General features: G+C 40.3%; 1 protein-coding gene across 1 annotated transcript in view; it reads right to left on the bottom strand.

Moving 5' to 3' along the window:
* The window catches only part of ZNF804A (zinc finger protein 804A), a 159,414-nt gene extending 141,290 nt beyond the window's left edge, over nt 1-18,124 (bottom strand). The window contains exon 1 of the mRNA XM_076342172.1: nt 18,003-18,124. Within this exon, the coding sequence (XP_076198287.1) occupies nt 18,003-18,113 (111 nt within the window). The 5' untranslated portion in view covers nt 18,114-18,124. The remainder of the gene's footprint in view (nt 1-18,002) is intronic.
* Between the last annotated feature and the right edge of the window lie 532 nt (nt 18,125-18,656).

Below are 18,656 nucleotides of genomic sequence, written 5' to 3'. Positions count from 1 at the left end.
AAAAGTTTCACAATCTTGTTTTAAACATTCCTCTATGCCTTTCAGAAAACACAAAGTTTAAGCAATATTAAATTTTCTGTATACACTTTTTTAATACCTTCTTGAATTTTTTACTTTATGTAGCTCACAAGTACAACAGAAGGAGCAATTCCCAACATAGCTTATTACATACCTGAGCAAAGCTACATGCTGCCACGGGTCCTTGAGATCTGCTCAAGAAATGGCCACAGTCACAGACTCCCCTGGAAAGTCCATCTTTCTGCCAGTATGAATGCTACCCTCTTCCAGCTACCACCAGTTGAACCCGCCTCAGCATTTCTAGCAATGCTATTGAAGCAATCCATATGCTTTGCTACCAGTCAAATCCTCCTCCGCTTCCTCACCTACCCCCATTTCTTCAAAATGACTTTTTCATTACTTTTTTACATCTTTTTGTCATGAACAACAGCTCAGGTCTTTATCTTACAGGCCTGAAGGTGAACTCACATCAGATTAAGTGTTCACCATCACAATGGACTTCCGTTTTGCCATTGTCTCCTTGTCCAAGAAAAATCCAAAAACATCATTGCAAGAAAATTTTACAAACGATCTCTTCATTTTCGTGTGATTGCACCCTGCTTACTCAAGTCCACCTAAATACAGCCTTCACCACGCTGTTCATATTATGAAAGGAATGGTGACCCTTCAAAATACATTTTTATATAGGTATGCTTATGTGTGAGCACACGCACACTCATCCTGGTGTCCCAGTTAGTTGTTAGCAAAAGAAATAATAGTAATAATCATGCACTCATTTAGAAATAAAAACTTCTGAATTCTGTCTAGTCAGGCTTTATGAGGATTCTTCTCACTTGTAGCTGCTCACAAGAACAAACATGGAATATTACAAGCAGCGAAATAAGAGTATCATAACCAGTTTTACTGTTCTCTCATTTGCAGTATCTAAATACAAAAATTGTCATGTTTTTCCAATCCGCTAAATGCCAGCTGCAACGATATCATTAAATCTGTACCAGATCTAACAAATTAACGAGCAAAGCAATTAAGGCTGTATTATTCTTACAACATAATCAAAAATGCTTCTTTACTTCTAACAAAAAACCATAATGTCAAAACAAAAGCTCAGAGCTTCAATTCTCATTTTCTGATTGACCAAAGGCAGTTGATCTAGTTCTAAAATGGCATTTGGTTTTGAGAAGTAACTTGCAGAGATTTGGGATATGAAATGGAACAAAGCTCAAAAAATACAAAAACGAAAGCAAGCAGCATTAGGGAGGTACAGGCAGAAAGGAAATATATGCAAAAAAGATCACGTGAGAAAGAAAAGCAAAGCGGGAGCATGGGACAGACAGACATTAAAAAGGACAGAGACTATAACAGAGAATTGCATTTAGCAGACCATCTTTTCAATTATAAGTAATGTAGTCACAGGCAGCCCCTACCCCTCCAAATGATGGATATAAAAAAAATGGAACAGGGGAATAGGAAAAGGCAGCAAGAAACATAAAATACTAAAGTTTACTGTATGGTTTAAAAAAAAAAAAACAACTGTTGGGCTATGTCAAGGAAAGTGATCACTAAATCTGTTTATTTTCTTCAAATATTTCTCAAATCCAGAGCTCTGTCATGAAAATGACTGCTCACCAGACAATCCTGGCATCCCAGGATTTTATTTCATTTTTTTTTTTTAAGTGTTCAAGCACGCATATTAACTTGTCAGCGTTGTATTTGAAAGTTTTATGATGTTTTCTTTCCTTCCTTTCATTGCCAAGCTCGGTAGTCTAACTGGAGTGAAAGCAAGGTAGCCGTGTCACCCCAGCTGGCAGGTTAGCACCGTGCTCCAGGCACCCTGCTCCCCAGCACAGAGAAGGAGGGGACAGAAGGAAACAGCATGGTTGCCCCAAAGCAAAATAAGATGAAATCTCAGCAAGTTATGTCTTGTATTTCTCTGCAGCAATGAAGGGTGGAAGAGAACAATCAGACAGATGTAAGACCTAATCCCGTTATGAAAAAGTTGACATTAACAGTATTTCTGCAGCCTAGCAGTCTATGGCATCACTAGGAAATGGATGTTGCAAAGGCAGTATGCTTCTTCAGATTAAATAAACGTACATCTTGATGGCTCTCATGTTCCGTTACAAGTAAAAATTAACTTAAGGGTATTGGTGACTAGCTCTTGTCTGCTGTGAAGCTCAACTTCATTCAATTTATGTCTGCCATTTTAAAAATTCAGTCTATAAAAAAATGATGGAAGAACCTGAAGTTGTGGTAGGTGGTAAGTGGTGAGAATGCCAATCTAGTCAGAATGGTAAAACTGAGAAAATTAAATTGTACAACTGTGTAAGAATCCACAGTGAGATCTAAGTTCAACACAACACAGGTATTTCTAAATATTTGCAGTGAAAGGAGCAAATTTGACAACTTTAAAAAAAAAAAAAAACAACACAAAACCCTTCAGTGTATTTGAAAGTTTTTTTGATAGTCAAGGTCCTACTACATTTCAGATCATCCCACTAACCAGAAAAAGCATGTAAGGAAAGTCAGCTAAAGTGGACTGGCAGGTCAAAGAGCCGCGACAGAGAATGGACGTACCCACTGAAGTGAGGTTTGCACAGAGCAGGACGACAGCAAAATGCGTTAGTGCTAACCAAGCTAGGTAGATTTTCCACAGATGGTCAGGGGGGGATGACAACACTATGGGGAGGGGGAATACAAGGCAAAGGTTAGATGACAAAGAGGTCAGAAATGAAACTTATGTCTCTAACTGTGTAGAAATACTTCATATTTATTTCTGTTCTTTCACAAGGGAAAGAAAATCATACATGCACACGGATAGAAGTTTGAGCAATTAATAGTGCAGAAGGAAATAAATGTCAGCTCCTGGCAAGGATCACATTATTCTTACAAAATACAAACAAGTCTATCTTACAAGTGTTATAATCGGGGATTTATCAAAGCACCTTCCCGAGAAGCTGAAAATTATATTTCATATGTCAAAGACAACGGAGAAGTCATAGCACAAGTACAGACTCCAGAAAACTAAAAACTCTACTCATAGCCAAATGCTGCATTTGTGGCAAGTAATTTGAGGAGTGGAGGAGGGAATTGGGGAAGTGATAAGAATAGGATGAAGTGAGTGGTCCCAATGATGTTGTGAGACTATGTATAGAATAAGCACGTCACTATAAATACAGACTGCACGATCCACCCCCAAATATCTGTAACATCAAGGAACCGCCAGCAACATCCACGGAATTCTTCTAATTTCACCTTTTATATGGACTACTGGGAACCATTTTGATAGATTCATACTGAAAAGCTGGAGCAAACTAAAAAAAAAAAAGCCACAACATAATCAAGACTAGAGGAATTGATGTATGAAGAAAGAGGAAAATCGCTAAGTGTGCCAAGCTTGGAAAAGATGCAAGTAATGAGGATTCTTACAGCTTACAAATACCTGAAGGATGTAACCATCGAGGAGGGGCAGTAATTAGTCAGGACAAAATGGGCTTAACTTCAAATAACACAGAGAAAACACAGTTGCAAAACAATAATAGTATCAGGAAATGCTTCATGACAGAAAAGTGCAACAACAGTTATTTTAAAGCATAAGGTATCCTAGATAGATGTGCACATTAGATCATCTTACATGGAGAGTGCAGTCATAATCTAGACCTCCATGAGAATCTAGTCAAGATCCTACTAGATGGCTGCTAGCATGAGGGTCAATCAAAGAGCCTTTTACCATTCTTTTTTTCATGTGAATGATGATGCCTTCTTTTCTGAACCAAACTGCACAACAGGTTTGTATGGAAATATAACTATATTGAGTACATACGGCTATTCATTTAAATGAAAATTTTGGAGTGATTACAGCTAATAAACATGCTATTTCTAAACCTCTGAAGTGATATTACAATTCTGATATACCATATGGTTTCTATGTATTTATACTGCAGTGAGCCCCTTGGAGCCTTTTCGTATGTCAGCTGTGACTGCGGAGGTGTACTTGGGGCACACGGCAGATTTGGGTGACAGAGGGCTACGGAGGGACTTGTGGTGGACCCCACGCCCATCGTGGTCAGTCCTGACACCGCTGTGAGGCACCCGCCCCCACCCAAGCTTCACCACTGCCAAATTTAAGCAAGTGTTTCCTCAGTTTAAGTCTTCTTTCCCAACTCCAAAACCCAAATCAGTTATCAAAAGTTGGTGTTAATTGGCAATGAACTAAATTAAGTAAAATTCCCCGTGTTGAGACTGTTTTGCCAGCAACAGGAGCAGATGCTATTGTCGAGGTCAGTATTTAATTTACTAAAAGCCCATTCACTTGCTAACAGCATTGAGCTCGATCAAGACCTTCTGTGTCATCGGGAAAGTCACAGCTGCTCTGAGAGTCCCCCACAAGTAAACCAGAAATATTACTGAATAATACACAACGTCACTGACTTCTTGCAACATTGGTCCTATTCTTTAAAGGGACGACAGGAGAACCTCTGAAGAAGAGGGGCACTAAGTATTTCTTCTTTATAGGTCACTGACATATTAATATTTTTTACTTCTTTTCACTCTGTTCCCATAGAGTTATGTCATAAGACAGCAGAAGTACAGACACATTACCCTATTGTAATCCTGCCATTGGGTTGAAAATGTGGCCTATTAGTAATTAATCTTAGAACTGGAGGTAATATAGCGCTCTCCACTTCACCGATAGCACTGCTCATCCTGCATTTATAGCTCATACAAGGACCCTTGACATGGGAGAGAGAACCAGGGGAATGCGTTAGCTACTGCGAAAATGAGATAGAAGCTACTGACTTTATAACCTGTAATTCACCAAAAGCTTTTTCTTCATTTTTTCTACAGTTAAACACATACTTTAAGAGACAAAAGGTCCATTTTTTTTCCCTTCAATGCACACATGAGACTCATTAATGTTAATTGGATTTATGAATGCCTGTTGAAAAGAGAAGAAACCGTAAAGATTTCACATTTGCAGGGAAACAATCAAAGGAACAATTTCTTATGCGTCTCGCTGATGAAGAGATGAGGAAATAATGGATGAGTCACTTTACGTTATGATTCAAAATTCTTAAAATAGAAGAGATAAAAACACTGATTTCTGTACAGGTCATATTCATATAAGGGACTCTTTCTAAGAATCCAATTTGAACCTTCAAGTGTAGTCCTGCTTCTAATTACCTAACTCCAAGAATAAATCATGGTCTCTGAATTGTAATTATACAGATTTGTTGCTGTAATTCAATTTGGCAGGTGTAAAATACAAGTGTAATTTCCTCTGCCCCCCCGTAGTCTTCAAAGAGACACTGAACTTGAGCCACTTGATAATTTATTCCATATTGTAGCTTTCACATTTACTATGCATCAAACTTCTGACAGATTTTTTTTAGAAGGCGGTAATAGATGGCTCCGGTTACTCTACTAACCGATTTGAAAATAAATCCAACATTCATCTCTTGACTCTGACATGGTCAGCATTTGCCACTACCTGGCCTGCAGCGCCCAGAGCACTTCAAAGCAAGCTCAAAATTTCTGCTGTGACGGGGATGAGGGAAAACATACACAGTCTTCATGTGCACAGATTTGCTCTATGGGGACTTCTCCAAGGTCGGTCTTCTGCTCAGTCCCATTCAACTAATTGGAAACTGTTTGTATCAGCTAGCCCCCTCTTACCGAAAAAAAGAGAGATTCAGCTACTCATAAATAGCTTTGGCACTGCCTTCCCTCAGAATCATATTTGCTCTACGTAAATCATGAACTATAGGAAATTAGTATGATGCCACACCACTATGTTAAACAATAGGTCTGAATATACAGAATATATATTCAAAATAGAATATCTAAAAATATAATATATATTATATAAAATATTATATATAAATATAATATAAATGAAGTATAGAAATATATAAAAAACAAACAAAATCAACCCATAAGCACACCATATCCACTGTATGAAAAGATGCAAAATACCTGACCAATTTCCTGGAAATACTCAAGCTATGGAAGTATACACTGTCCATCCCACAGTGCGAGAGCTCTGTGGGCTGAAGAGGAGAAGCTTTATGGCTTGTTCCTTATTCTTCCCTCTTTGCAACAATCTGCACTTCCAGTAATGCAGGAGCGCAGCCTTTGGAAAATGTTCAGTTTGAGTTTTTCTTGCCTCTGCATAAAGCAGTTCTAATGACAACAAATCAATTCCTCTATCGGTAGTGCTCCTGAGTACCTTTTAAAAGCCTTTCCAAAATTAAGATTATATACTCCAGCAATTTTTAATATGAAAAAGTGTAATCAATAAAATACTGCTGATAACGCATACGATTTGTGGGGGATGAGAGCTAAATATGAATTAGTTTTGGACAAGTTCCGAGTCCATCATCTTAATTACAAATTGGGCACTGTCTATGAATCGCATGACTCAGCTCGGGAATCCCTAAAAAGAAACTGTAAGTAGATTCAATACTTGCATTTGATTTATTTGTTACTCAGAGCTGAAACAAGCACTGTATTTTGGACCTCTGACAGATTAGGAGATCCCCAGAGAAAGTCAGTGAAGACACTACTGCCAGCCATCCATCATCCGGGATGAGGTGAGCCACGAGCACCCAGTGGTCCCAAAAGGCCATAAGCAGGATGTGACAGTGACTTGCCTCGCTCCCCTAGGAACCTCATTACAGAAGATTAAATTAGAAGCCGCTCTCCTACAGACTGAACACAGAATTGTAACATTGACTGAGGATGGAAGGGACATTTAATCCTACACCTTGCTTAAAGCACGGCCAAGTAGATTAAGGCTGTCTTGAGCATCGCCAAGGATGGAGACCCCACAGTCTCCCTGGCAACCTCTTCCAGTGTTTGACCACCCTCAAAATTTTTCTTTTTCCTTGTACCTGATCAGAATTTCCCATCTCTTAGCTTGAGCTTGTTGCCTCCCATCACGCACCTCCAAGAGGAGTCTGACTGACCAAAAAATCTCCAAGTCTGTCCAGTTTCTCAATGCAAGAACCTGAACGAACAAGGCAGATAACTGCCACTGCCACTATGAATATGCTGACAATGATAGGCAAACCTTTGTCATGGTCTTTCTCTGGTTCCATCTTACCATTAGTCACAGTAATTGTTTGCTATCATGTGGTAACTCTTTCTTTTCTCTCTCTGAGATAGCTTGGGTATTTTTGTTTCCTTCACATACCTAGCTGCAGTTTCCCTTCGAACACCAGCGCACTGGAAAACTCCACTTTTCTTCTTTACTTCTCAGTTATTTATGAAGCAGGTCCACTCTGGGCACAGTCTATCACGACCTGCAGTTGCCAGCATAATGCCACAGCTACCAGGTTTCACTAGACTTTTTCTAATTACATTGCCTTGACACTTCCATACCCACGAGCACTCAAAGGTGTTTCATAAAGAAACTCTCAAGTATTTTTGTCATCCTGTTGGTAGCAAGCTCTTCTCTCTGCTCAACAGGCCATTGTACTACAACTCCATAAACCTTTGGAAGTGGTCCTTTAAAACTGTTTTAATCTCTTTCTAATCCTTACTTCTACCTGCTAGTTCACGCACATTCGCTTATTTGCCAAACAGGTGTCAGATGATTTAGTGGTTCATTTGCACAGCAGAAGGACAAGCAAATATTATCTTGATTTTTCTCCCTTGTGAAAGAGTATTTTCCTTAAAACTATCAGAAAATCAACATTACTATTAGAAATATCAATGCAAAGAACCAACAAACCCCAAATCTATTCAGCAGTATATTCTACTGCTAACCTCAGAGTATTCTAAAGCATCAACTAACTATATTTTAAGTATGTATCATAAATAAGCAGCATAAAAGGTATTTTGCTTTAAAAAAATTGTCTATTAACAACCCTGTTTTATTTGTATAAACAGTTGTTTACTGCTCATGTGAAAGAGCATAATGTTCTTTATGTAATTACATTAAGTTTCCAGAGTCTCACTTTTAAGCAAACCTAAACTTTGCATCACTTTTTTTTGACAATAAAGAATATTCTGTAAAAATACAATACTTCAAAAAAAACTACTGGAGACTATAGTCTAGCGTGCTATGCTGCAAGTACATAAGAAGCCCAAGATCTCTGGTATAATGTTATTTATACCACTTCTTTCCTTTGTCATTTTGTTTAGTTCGGAAACCAAACCAAGTGAGTGCTTAACATCTAAATAAACATCTTCCTGTGCTATTAAAAACAGGGAAGAGGTTTTGCATTAATGGAATGGGTAAGTCATTCTTGGTGTCTCCTATGAGCTTCTTTGTTTTCCTCAGTATTAACATTTAGGGGTATAAAAACAAGTTATCCAAACACATATGAAAAATAGTAACACAAAATAAATAAAAAAATAAAAGCCTCAATGTAAAAGTTACCTTTGCTGATTAATTCAAGTCTGTTGGTCCAGAGAGGCTCATTACTGTAGTCACAAATAAACTTTAAAAAAACCCTGCCTTTTCCAAGGCCGTAACAGCCACTGACACGTTTACTCCTTGCCCACTGGGAGTGGAGAGCCGGAGTGCTGTCCTGCAGCTGGTAGCCAGCCATGTGCTGCTCAGGTCGCTTCCCCATCCTCCCTGCCTACGTTTCCCAGGCACTCATCATTGCCACCCCTCCACTCCTTCCCAGCACGACCAGCACTTAACCAAGAAGTTAAGGAGGAGTGAACTGGACATGCTATTGGAAGACTACACGCCTTTTTTTCCTACGACAGAAAAACAGCGTTGCTGAAGAGGGCAGAAAGCAAACCTGCAAATTGGGAAGAGCCTAAGGCCTAAGTGCTGAGCCTGGGACAGGCAGGTTTAGAGACTGGCAAGGCTTTAAGTGAACATCTTTGTCCATACTATTCTCTCTCTTGATAAAGCCAACTGTTTCCAAAGGAGCAAGACCAAACTTCTTACACAATTAAACACCTTTAAGCAAACTTCACTAAATAATTGTATGTTTCAATAATGATTAGTTTAAAAAAAAAAAAAAAAAAAAAAAGCATTTTGCTTTACAGATTTAGGCTCAGGTTGTTTCATGGACTGCTCGGCTAGACCCCTGTATGCATCATAACCTTATACAGACCCAAGAGTGTCTCCAAGTTTTAACTCCAGACATTTTATCAAAATCCATTTTATGAAGTAGTAGCTGATACACTATTCTGTAATGGGTATTGTGGTCTCCTGTTAAAAACACTTTCAGCAGAAATTAAATACTTAGAAACTGCAGCTATTTAAACAGATACCCTAAAAGAACAATTACATTCTGCCATGTAAACCAAGTTGTAAGTGTATTTATTGAAAAAAAAAAATCCACAAACTTTATGGACACCTACACACAGAAAAGACTTTTTTTTGTTGTTTAAATTACAGTCTCACAGGTCTCAGATACATTGATTTGTATTTGCTGTGGAAGTATATTATCAGTAAGCTGGAAAGGAAGCAGTTTTCCTAGTCCAGAAACTTACTTCTATAAGGTGAAGAGGCAAATTCAACCACACATTTTTTGCACTACAAAGTTTTCAAGAAAACAACCTGACCAAGACTTGGCCAATGTAAGTAATACAGCTGTACGCTAGCTGTGAGAAATCTAGCAACATGAATATGAGCTGGATCCCAGAGGAGGTAGCCTGATCACTTGCCTTTTGGAGAAAGGAGTCTCCCTAAAAATATCATTTTCACACACACAAAAAAAATCATTTTAAAGACATGCGAATCAGCACGGTCAGACAAAAAGCCTGACAAGTCCTAAATCATTTGTACAAACCAAGAATATTGATGAGATACTAAAAAAAAAACAACCCAAAAAAACCCTCTCTCAGTTCCTCAAACCAAATCTAAACATTTTCCAAGACGTTTCAAGAATTTTAAGTCAAAACCCTGTTCTTTATTGTATGCAATGAGGAGAGCAATGCCAGGCGGGAGATCTGGAGATTACTCTCCAGGCCTTATTGGAGGATTTGCTCTTAGAGCTGTGGGAGAAGAATTTGCACTTCCTTTCTTACAACACTGTCTGTATACCTATCACCATTTGAAATTCCATACTGAAAATATTTAGAAATTTACTATCTGAACTAATTAAAAAAAATAGGGTTCCACAGAAATTCATGTTCACACACAACTCAGATGGTTCAGAACAAACATCTTCTGTCAAGGGAAAAACGAAACCCTCTGCCCAATCTGTACCTCTGCCATGGCTAGTCCTCAGAGGAAGGGAATCGTAAACATATTTTAACAAAATAAATTAATTACACTGAGTTTAAAATTCCAGTTTCCTGATGCCTTCAGGCAGTTTCTTATCTCTATTGAAAAAACAAGGTTAAACATGTCAAATATTGTGCCTCCTTGTGAGTAAGTGTTGTTTTGTTTACTTCGGGGTTTTTTAAACAACATTAAGTCACAACTCATCATATAACAGTCTCTCAAGAACGCTGGAGGAAAAGTGTTTGTTCTCACTCCAGAAATGCGTGGAAAAATAAAAGGGTCTGACTAGTATTTGTTTATAAGGGATTGGCCAGATACAGCTAAATTAGAAAGGCTCACTCCCTCTCCCATGTTTACATTTGAATCACAAGTGAGCAAACAAAAAAAAATCAACTCACTTTCCACCACCACCAGGCAGTGTTAAAGAATCTATGCCATAAATAAGGCCGCCATCATTATTAACTGTAATAGGACATTAAATAATAGAAAATGCTCTGGATTGATTTTGTGGGATTATCTTAGTCCACCCCTACATCTCAAGATGCATCCATTCAATAGCTTTGATTTTTGCAGAGATTAATTGTTCCTGTTGGCATCCTAAGTGACATTCAAAAAAGGAAATACTATAATTGTCAGTTAGGGGCATCCAAGATCTTGCTAAACTGTGTGCTACCCAGTGTGCTACTGTCCACACCCAATGTGCTAAACTAAAAGGCTACTACTCAGCATCCTCTACATATGCTCCTCACAGTTAACTAGCTTTTTCAATGGAGAATCCCTGCTGATAGGAAGGTCAGAAAACCTGTATGTTCCCATAGCCTACAGGAAAGGTGAGACTTTTAGAATTGCAACGTGTACCTTGAGAAGGTTCAATAAATCTGATGAATCAAAAAATGTGTGGTTTTGAAAATACAGAAGCCAACTTGCTGTTTTCCAGTTAGCATATCTGAGCAACGTGTTAAAATTAATGTTATGTATCTCTGAGCTAAGAGATTGCTATGGATATTTGCATCAGAAAATATTGAAGGCAAAGGCTCTCCTCAGACTTACTCTTTAAGGCGTTGATCTGAAAAAAACTAAACAAGTGTACTAATTTAACCATGGTAATAGTCTAATTACATTCAACAGAATACCGATGTATTTGAAGCTCACCATGCATTTAATAAGCTTTTACAGTACAAAAGTCTGCCTCAGTAGTAGCTCTGAATCAGAAGCTGTCCCAGTTTAACTCTGCTGCACATAGGACTCTGGCTCCTACTATTTTTTGGACCAGAATATGCACTCATACAGAGTCTGATGGACATGAGAGTGCCGTGTCTCGCGGCACAAGACTTGCAACCTCTCAGAGTTGCTTTGGAAATGCACTTAAATTATGACAGCCTCCTGTTAGCTCAACTCACCGAAATGACCCTGTTGATGATGCTTTGAATCAGTACTGTTACCAATAGCCTTATAAAATAAAAAAGGAGTCACATTTATACAAATGAACTCTAGAAATAGAATGCAGATATGATTTTATTGTTACTTCCATTTTACCAAATTATTTTGTTGTCTTCTGAGTGGTTGGTTTTCAGTCATGATTTAAGTGACACCGATTAACTATTCAAATTAAATTAAGTACAATTTGTTTTGTCATTTTAATATTTTAATGAGTTAGAGACATTCAGCTTCTCTCACAGAAAAGATGTGAACATTTTCAAGGTTGAAACTCAGGTCATGAGCATACTGAAACGTCAAAGACATCAGCAGATCCATGGGGGACAAACCACTGACGAAAGTAACAGGTGATTTTTCTCCCTTAACAAATATAACTCTAGCCTAACAACTCTAACCTACAAACTCTGCAACACTGAAGATGAAAAACAATACATCGCAATAATTTTATTAAATTCTGTATGTATAAGAGGTAATTTAAAAATTACCCGCAGCTACTGGCAATACAATATGGCAAACAGAATTGCAGGACCTGGTTTTACCGGTATTTAAAATAAACCTATGGTAAATATTGTTTATTTTACATATGTATTAGATGGCTTGAAATCAGCAGACATTTCCACCTGATCATGCAGAAGTACAACAGCTTCAGTATTCTTCATCAGGAAAGCTGTTTTACAGGTAGTTTACTGCTTTCTTACCGTAATAGGGTACAGACATTTGTAATAGAAATTCTCATAAAATAGATTTTTATGTCCACCACAACATATTTACTTTAGTTGATCTGGAAATACAAAAACATACTACAAAATGTAAAAGAACTAAAGACAACAGCCTGAACAACAGATGGCGTTTTCAGAAGACACTAGCATATCAATATCTGAACTCCATGGAGTTTTTATAAAAGCAGAACTAAGCCCTAGGACTTTTAAAAGATGTTATAAGTATTTATGTATTAAAAAAAAAAATCAGTATATAAATACTGTATTTATATACAGTTCAGTATATAAATAAAAATTGAAAGCAGTTTTGTTCAATTAACCTAAGAGGCAAGATAGCTGATGGTACAAACAACTGGATTAATAAAAGATAGTCTAAATGGACATCCAACAGCTTTTCAGACAGACCTGTACCTACGCTGTATTTTAAACGTCAGCATGCACTCCCTGCACCCACATCCAAGGTGACTGGGGGGCATGAATCTGTACTGCGTGGTAGCCACCTGAAGTTCATGTGATCTTCCTCCCCACAAGGCTTACCACATTGAGTCCAGAGTTTGATTCCAGTTTGAGATAATTTGTGCCTGCCTCCCTTGGAGCTGGGGACCGCTATTTTATTTCTACCTCTGAAGTCCCCTGTATACATATTTATAACCAAAGTATAAACCTATATATGTACATGCATATATAGAGGTTATTGTTATACAAAATAATAGATTTCTGTGTTCAGCACATTTGAAACTACAGTCCTTTAACCAACTACTTACCAGGAAACTTTTGATCTTACCTACTTTCTATCAGTATCAACAAGACACTTAAAATTAGAATTACAGTAGCAATTTATACCATCTCAAGGTCTAAACTTTTCACTGACCTCCTTGGGCAAATAATAGGACCTTACTCATTCTGATCACCAACAGAGAAAATACATTTGTCCAATTAAAAGAAGTGAACGAACCCTACACGGCCCGTTCTTCATCACTGTAAATCTTGATGAAACATACAGAGCCATTTACACGAGTGGAGTATCTAAGGGTGAAATAGCAGATATTCAGTCACTAACCACGTACCAGCTACCCAGAAGACCAAGCAAAGAGTCAGTTCTCTTGCTGACCAACCAGAAATCATACACGTAACTAGGATAATGCCTTAAAATGGTTTGGTTTATATTCTGAAATACATTTTGAGGATTTACCAAATCACCTGTGGTTGCGACTCCAAACAACTGATTTCTCCCTCCAGAGAGCTATTCTTTCATACAAGTTTCAATATGTTTTGAGATTATAAACTGCAAGACAGCAGCCACAGCAAGGAAGATGAATTACAAAGAAAGACTAGCATAATTTGACATCAATAACTTAAGGCATAAGAAAAGAATGCAGTAAGTGCATGAAAACTTCAGGAGATCCATGGACAAAAGGAAGAGTTTGTAGCAAACAAATTTCTATAAACTGCTACTGCTAGAAAGAACAGCCTTGGGAAAAACTTCAAAGGTCACCAAGTATGAACCCTGACAATAAATGGCCAAGCAATCAGGCCTGTATTCATTGATTAGAACACCAAGGCATAAGCAATATTACATAAAAATGCAGAAAGAGCATCAGAAATTTGCAACATCATTGCGTATTACTGACCTACATGGTATGTTTTGAGTTTCGTCTTCGAAAACTATCTGCCACACAAAGACCAGACAGCAGGCAGTTCACTCGGACAGTACTCCATCAAAAAAACAGCACGCACCCCTTCCAAAGAGCTGCCATGGAGCACTCCCGTAGTAGATTAGCTGTCGTTATAAGATTGTATGTATTTGAAGAATATTTCAGACAGTAGAAACTGCAGTGGGAGAGGATAAAGCCTTATCCAACAGCCCAGATACAACCAATTTCTTTTAACCAAACTGCTGCATTTTCTGAAGGAATGCTAGGAGTTTGGATGCTATTCCTCCAGATGTGCTGAGCCCCTTTCCCATCAATTCATAATTCAGATTTATTTTCCTGATAAGGAGCAGCAGATTACAATTGGGTAAGTGGGCCCTACCCACACTGAGCAATTACGCAGTGGGCCTGGGGGAGTATAGGTATGCAAAGCTCTACCATCAGATACCCAGAACTGTACATAAATATGCATTCCTTCGTTTTCCCCCACCGTCTCACTAAAGGTTCATTCACAAGCATTCTTTTTTACTTTTTTTAATTTTAAAAAGTGTTTTTTTACAGTAGCCTCTTCTCTCAGTTTGCCTAAATCCATCCTTTGCTTTGTTCCCTCTTGTGCCTTTCACTTCTCTCCAAGCTCAGGTTTTCCCCGTACACCTTCCCTTGAGGAACAGAACTGTGGCCTTCCCTTCCTTCTCCTACTTCATATTTTCATCCCTCATCCACTTCTTTCCACCTCCTAAATAACCCCGTCTCAAAGCCCTGCAATCGGTCGCATTGCAGAGAGATACAACTTCGGGAAAGGCCATGCCTGGGAACTAGGCTATAGAAACACTATTATTCCACGTTTTTACCAAAAAGTAACTCTCTGATCCTCTCCACCTAGAAAGACTTTTTTTTTTTTTTTAAAAAAAACCACTCAAAGTAGGAAGGACGAAGCTTTGTGCTTCATGTTCCCTATTAGGTGAGCAGGGGTTTGTAGCTCTTTCTTCCTGTTACCTTCTGGGAGCTTTGAACCAAAACCTTGTAAAGCTTTAAATGACTTTAATTCTGTGTGAAACAGGACACAGGCAGAGGATGAACACGTAAGGATCACCTGCAGGGACAAACAGTCAGGAAAAAGTGTTTCTCAGTGACCTCTCTTGGAGAGTAGGGCAAAAAAGATGAGTTGCAGGTGAACACCAGGTCACTTCAGCATGGGACAGCAGCCAAAAGCTCTAAGGACCTTCCTCCCCTGAAACCTAACCAGCTCCGGTTTTGCAGACAGGCTAATGTGAAATCATCTTGAAACCACCGCTGCATCATTTGACTAGGACCAGCACTTTCCTACTTGCTTTGAAATTCTACTGTAGCACATATAGCTGTCTTTCTTTCTACAGTATGGTAGCAGAACTCTTCAAGAGAAGCAAAGTTTAACAAATATCATAAGTTTTGCACAGAAGCAACTCTACGCTGTACAAGCAGGGGCTGTTTTCAGGTTCTCCTCAGTTTATGAGGAAGCAGTGATTTTAGAAAGCTTGGAGCATAGATGAAGACAGGCCAAATGCTTTACAGCAAAATGGGAAGACATGTGCGAGTAAGAGCAGCTCCAAAATATTTCTGGTTTTTAGATTTACAAATTGCCATTTCTCCTAGTCTTATTCTAGGATGGAAGACATCAAGAGCATATTAAAAGGCTGCATTCTTATCACAACTTCTAAAGACGTTTTGTATTATTAAAGATTTTCAACTTTTTAAGTTTGAAAGCCTATTTACAGTGAAAGTGACTGATCCTCTGAAATGATATAACATTTGATTTTCCCATAGAAGCTGGCTGAAATGTACTTCAGCACCTCAGAACTATTAGTCTGAACTATCCAATCACCCTACATCACAACCCAACAGTATCTTTACCTCCTTTAAATTAAAAACAACTCAAACATAAATAAAAGTCTTAATGTCTGCATATATACCATTTATTTCATAGCAAAGGACTTAATTTTGCTGTCCATAGAGCCAACATCAAGAATTTCCCCTTTTTAACCCAGCAAAAACATTGACAGTTACACTGCTCACTACCCACAACAAAAGCTTTTAAAGGTAAGGTTTCTCATGGCAAATCCACAACCAATACTCTCTTTTCTCCCCACACATCTATTCTATCTCACTGAAGAGCAGGGCTGAGTTAAATTTCTTTCCAGAGTAAGAGTGTTTCAAAGCCTACGCAATGTTTATTTGAATTTTAAGTTAACACCAGTATTCCCAAACATATTTTGGTCACTAATGTTTTTACCAGTAAATAAATCAATCAGGAATGTTGAGAATACAGAGCTGTTTTTTTGCCAAGGGGAAAAAAAAAAGCAAGAATAAAATGCTATTGAAGCAGAATCAAAATGCTATTGAAGCAGAAGCAATCAATTGCAAGATAATACCCAGTCCAAAAGTTACATCAGAGTATTCTCAGTCTTGCCAAACGCATCTTTACTGAAATTGTTCAGCAGAAAGAAGGCAATGTATCGTGCAATTATTTAAGAGGTACTAAATATTTCTACAGTAGGTCTTGGTTTTGCAGTTGTAACAGTTAAATATTACACACATATTGCCATCTCATGGATACTACAAATACTTGTTTAAAATTCCAAGAATGTAATCCCTAACAGAAAAATATGCAGAATCCACAGCATATAAAATTGCGGTGAGATTTACAACCCGAAAGCAGGAACTTTACATTTGAAACAGTCCAAAAATCTGCCTCAGATTCTCTCGTAGTAGTTACTATTTTTATGACTTGGCTCAGACTTGCTTTAATCTCTTTATTTAGGAAGAAATTGCAAGCTTGCCAACTCTAACAAATGTTAAGTACTTTAGTAAATTCCCCATCAATATAGGTTGTGCATTCGAGGGAACAAGAACACGGTGAGTAAGTTCTGCTCCATCTCCTCCAAAGGGGATTTTGGAGTAAGACGGTGATGGGAGAGAGCGATAAACAACATGGCTAAGCCCCTCTTTCAGCTCCATCCTACTCTCCAGACATCTGTCCGCACTTTGTTGTGCCGTGATTGAGATGCTACGTGAGGCAGCTCACCCAGCCTGCTGTTATCCTACATCCCTTTTATCTGAACAGGCAGGACAGCACATGTATTGCCAACACTATCACATCATAACTCTTCCATTAAAGTTCAGTAACAGTAGCAAAGCGAGTCCAAACAAGTCAGCAAAAACCATAGGAAACCCAACAGATGTACAGATATCAAAGTATGGCATACATATATACAGTTTTAATACCCTATGCAGACTTTCAGAGTATCTGGCCAAATTGCCTAAACCCATCAATTCCTTCCAACCAGAGTTTTGCTTTTAAAAATAAACTTGGCAGCCAACAAACAAACATTCGTATCCTTTCCGAAGCTATTCTCGAACAAATTGATCTCTCTACCCAAAGAGCTCAGACCTCAGGTAACCAAGTTTCTGCTCCTTTCCTCACTTTATAAAGCAGGACCTCCAGCTGCCTCTGGCACTAGGGGTGATGGGAGTCACCTGGTGACCCAGACGGAGCCCTCCCGGCCGAGGGACGCCCCTCAGCCGCCTCAGCGGAGCAGCCGCCGCCTCTCCCAGACCTCACCCCGGGCTGAGGACGGTGGAGCCCCAGCCCTGCAGCTCCCCACCGAGAAGGGTCTCCGGGCTTTCCATTCACAGCCTCTCCGCAACCAGCCTCCACATCAGCAGCTCAGAAAGGACACGCGAGCACCTACCCTACCGCTGCACAGACTGCCCCAGGGAATACGGGCAGCCAGGGATAGCCCCCGGCAAGGAGGGGAGCCCGGTAGGCGGGAGCTGAGGGCACCGCATCCCCGCGGCGGTAAAGGCACCATCGACCGCGGAGAAAACCGGCCAGCACCCTGGCTGCCTGCATCGCTGGCTGCGCTCACGCAGCGGTTTCCAGTTAGCCGGAGACGCTGCTGTGAAGAGGAGGGAAGGGGGGGAGGCAAGAGAAGAAGCCATTACCAGAGTTTTGTTCCCGTTCTTGCTGAGGGGGCCTCGGAAAACTCCCTTGATGTTGCGAAAGTGCCCGTTGCTGAGGTGCGCGGAGCTGATGACAATGTAGTAGCACTCCATGGGGCCGGGGATGGGGCCGCCTCCCCGCCACCGGCAGGGCGCTCAGGCCGGCCTCGGCTCGGCAGGGAGGGCCGGGCCGGCGGGGCCCTCCGGCATGTGCGGCGGCGGCGCCGCCGGCCGGCTGAGGGGCGGAGAGGGGGGGTGCAGCCCCTCAGGCTCGGCGCGGCGCTGGCTGCCGGGGGAGGAGCGGCGGCACGGCCGCGGCGGAGCCGTCTGAGCTGCCGCCTCTGGCAGGCATAGTGTTATTATAGCGAGCAGCCTTGCCGGTCGGCTGCACTGAGCCAATGGCAGGGAGCCACTGGGCTGATACCGAGAGCTGTCAGAGGAGGACATCTGTCACACGCCGCCTTTACCGCCACCCACAGCACCCACGCCCCGCTGCCCCCGCCGCGGACGGGCCGACAGCCCCCGCCGGGGCGGCGCCGGGACGGGCGGGGCGGCGGTAGGTAAAGGGGGAAGGAAGGGGCGGGCAGACCCATCACCCCAACCGCAGCGAGCGCCGGAGCCCCGCAGGTGGGGCGTGCCCCCCGGAGGGGCTCCCCT

This window comes from Aptenodytes patagonicus, chromosome 6, assembly GCF_965638725.1.
Source record: "Aptenodytes patagonicus chromosome 6, bAptPat1.pri.cur, whole genome shotgun sequence".
NCBI classification, from domain to species: Eukaryota; Metazoa; Chordata; class Aves; order Sphenisciformes; family Spheniscidae; genus Aptenodytes; species Aptenodytes patagonicus.
Note: the sequence above shows the minus strand (reverse complement) of the source record. Positions and strands in the feature narration are given on the sequence as shown.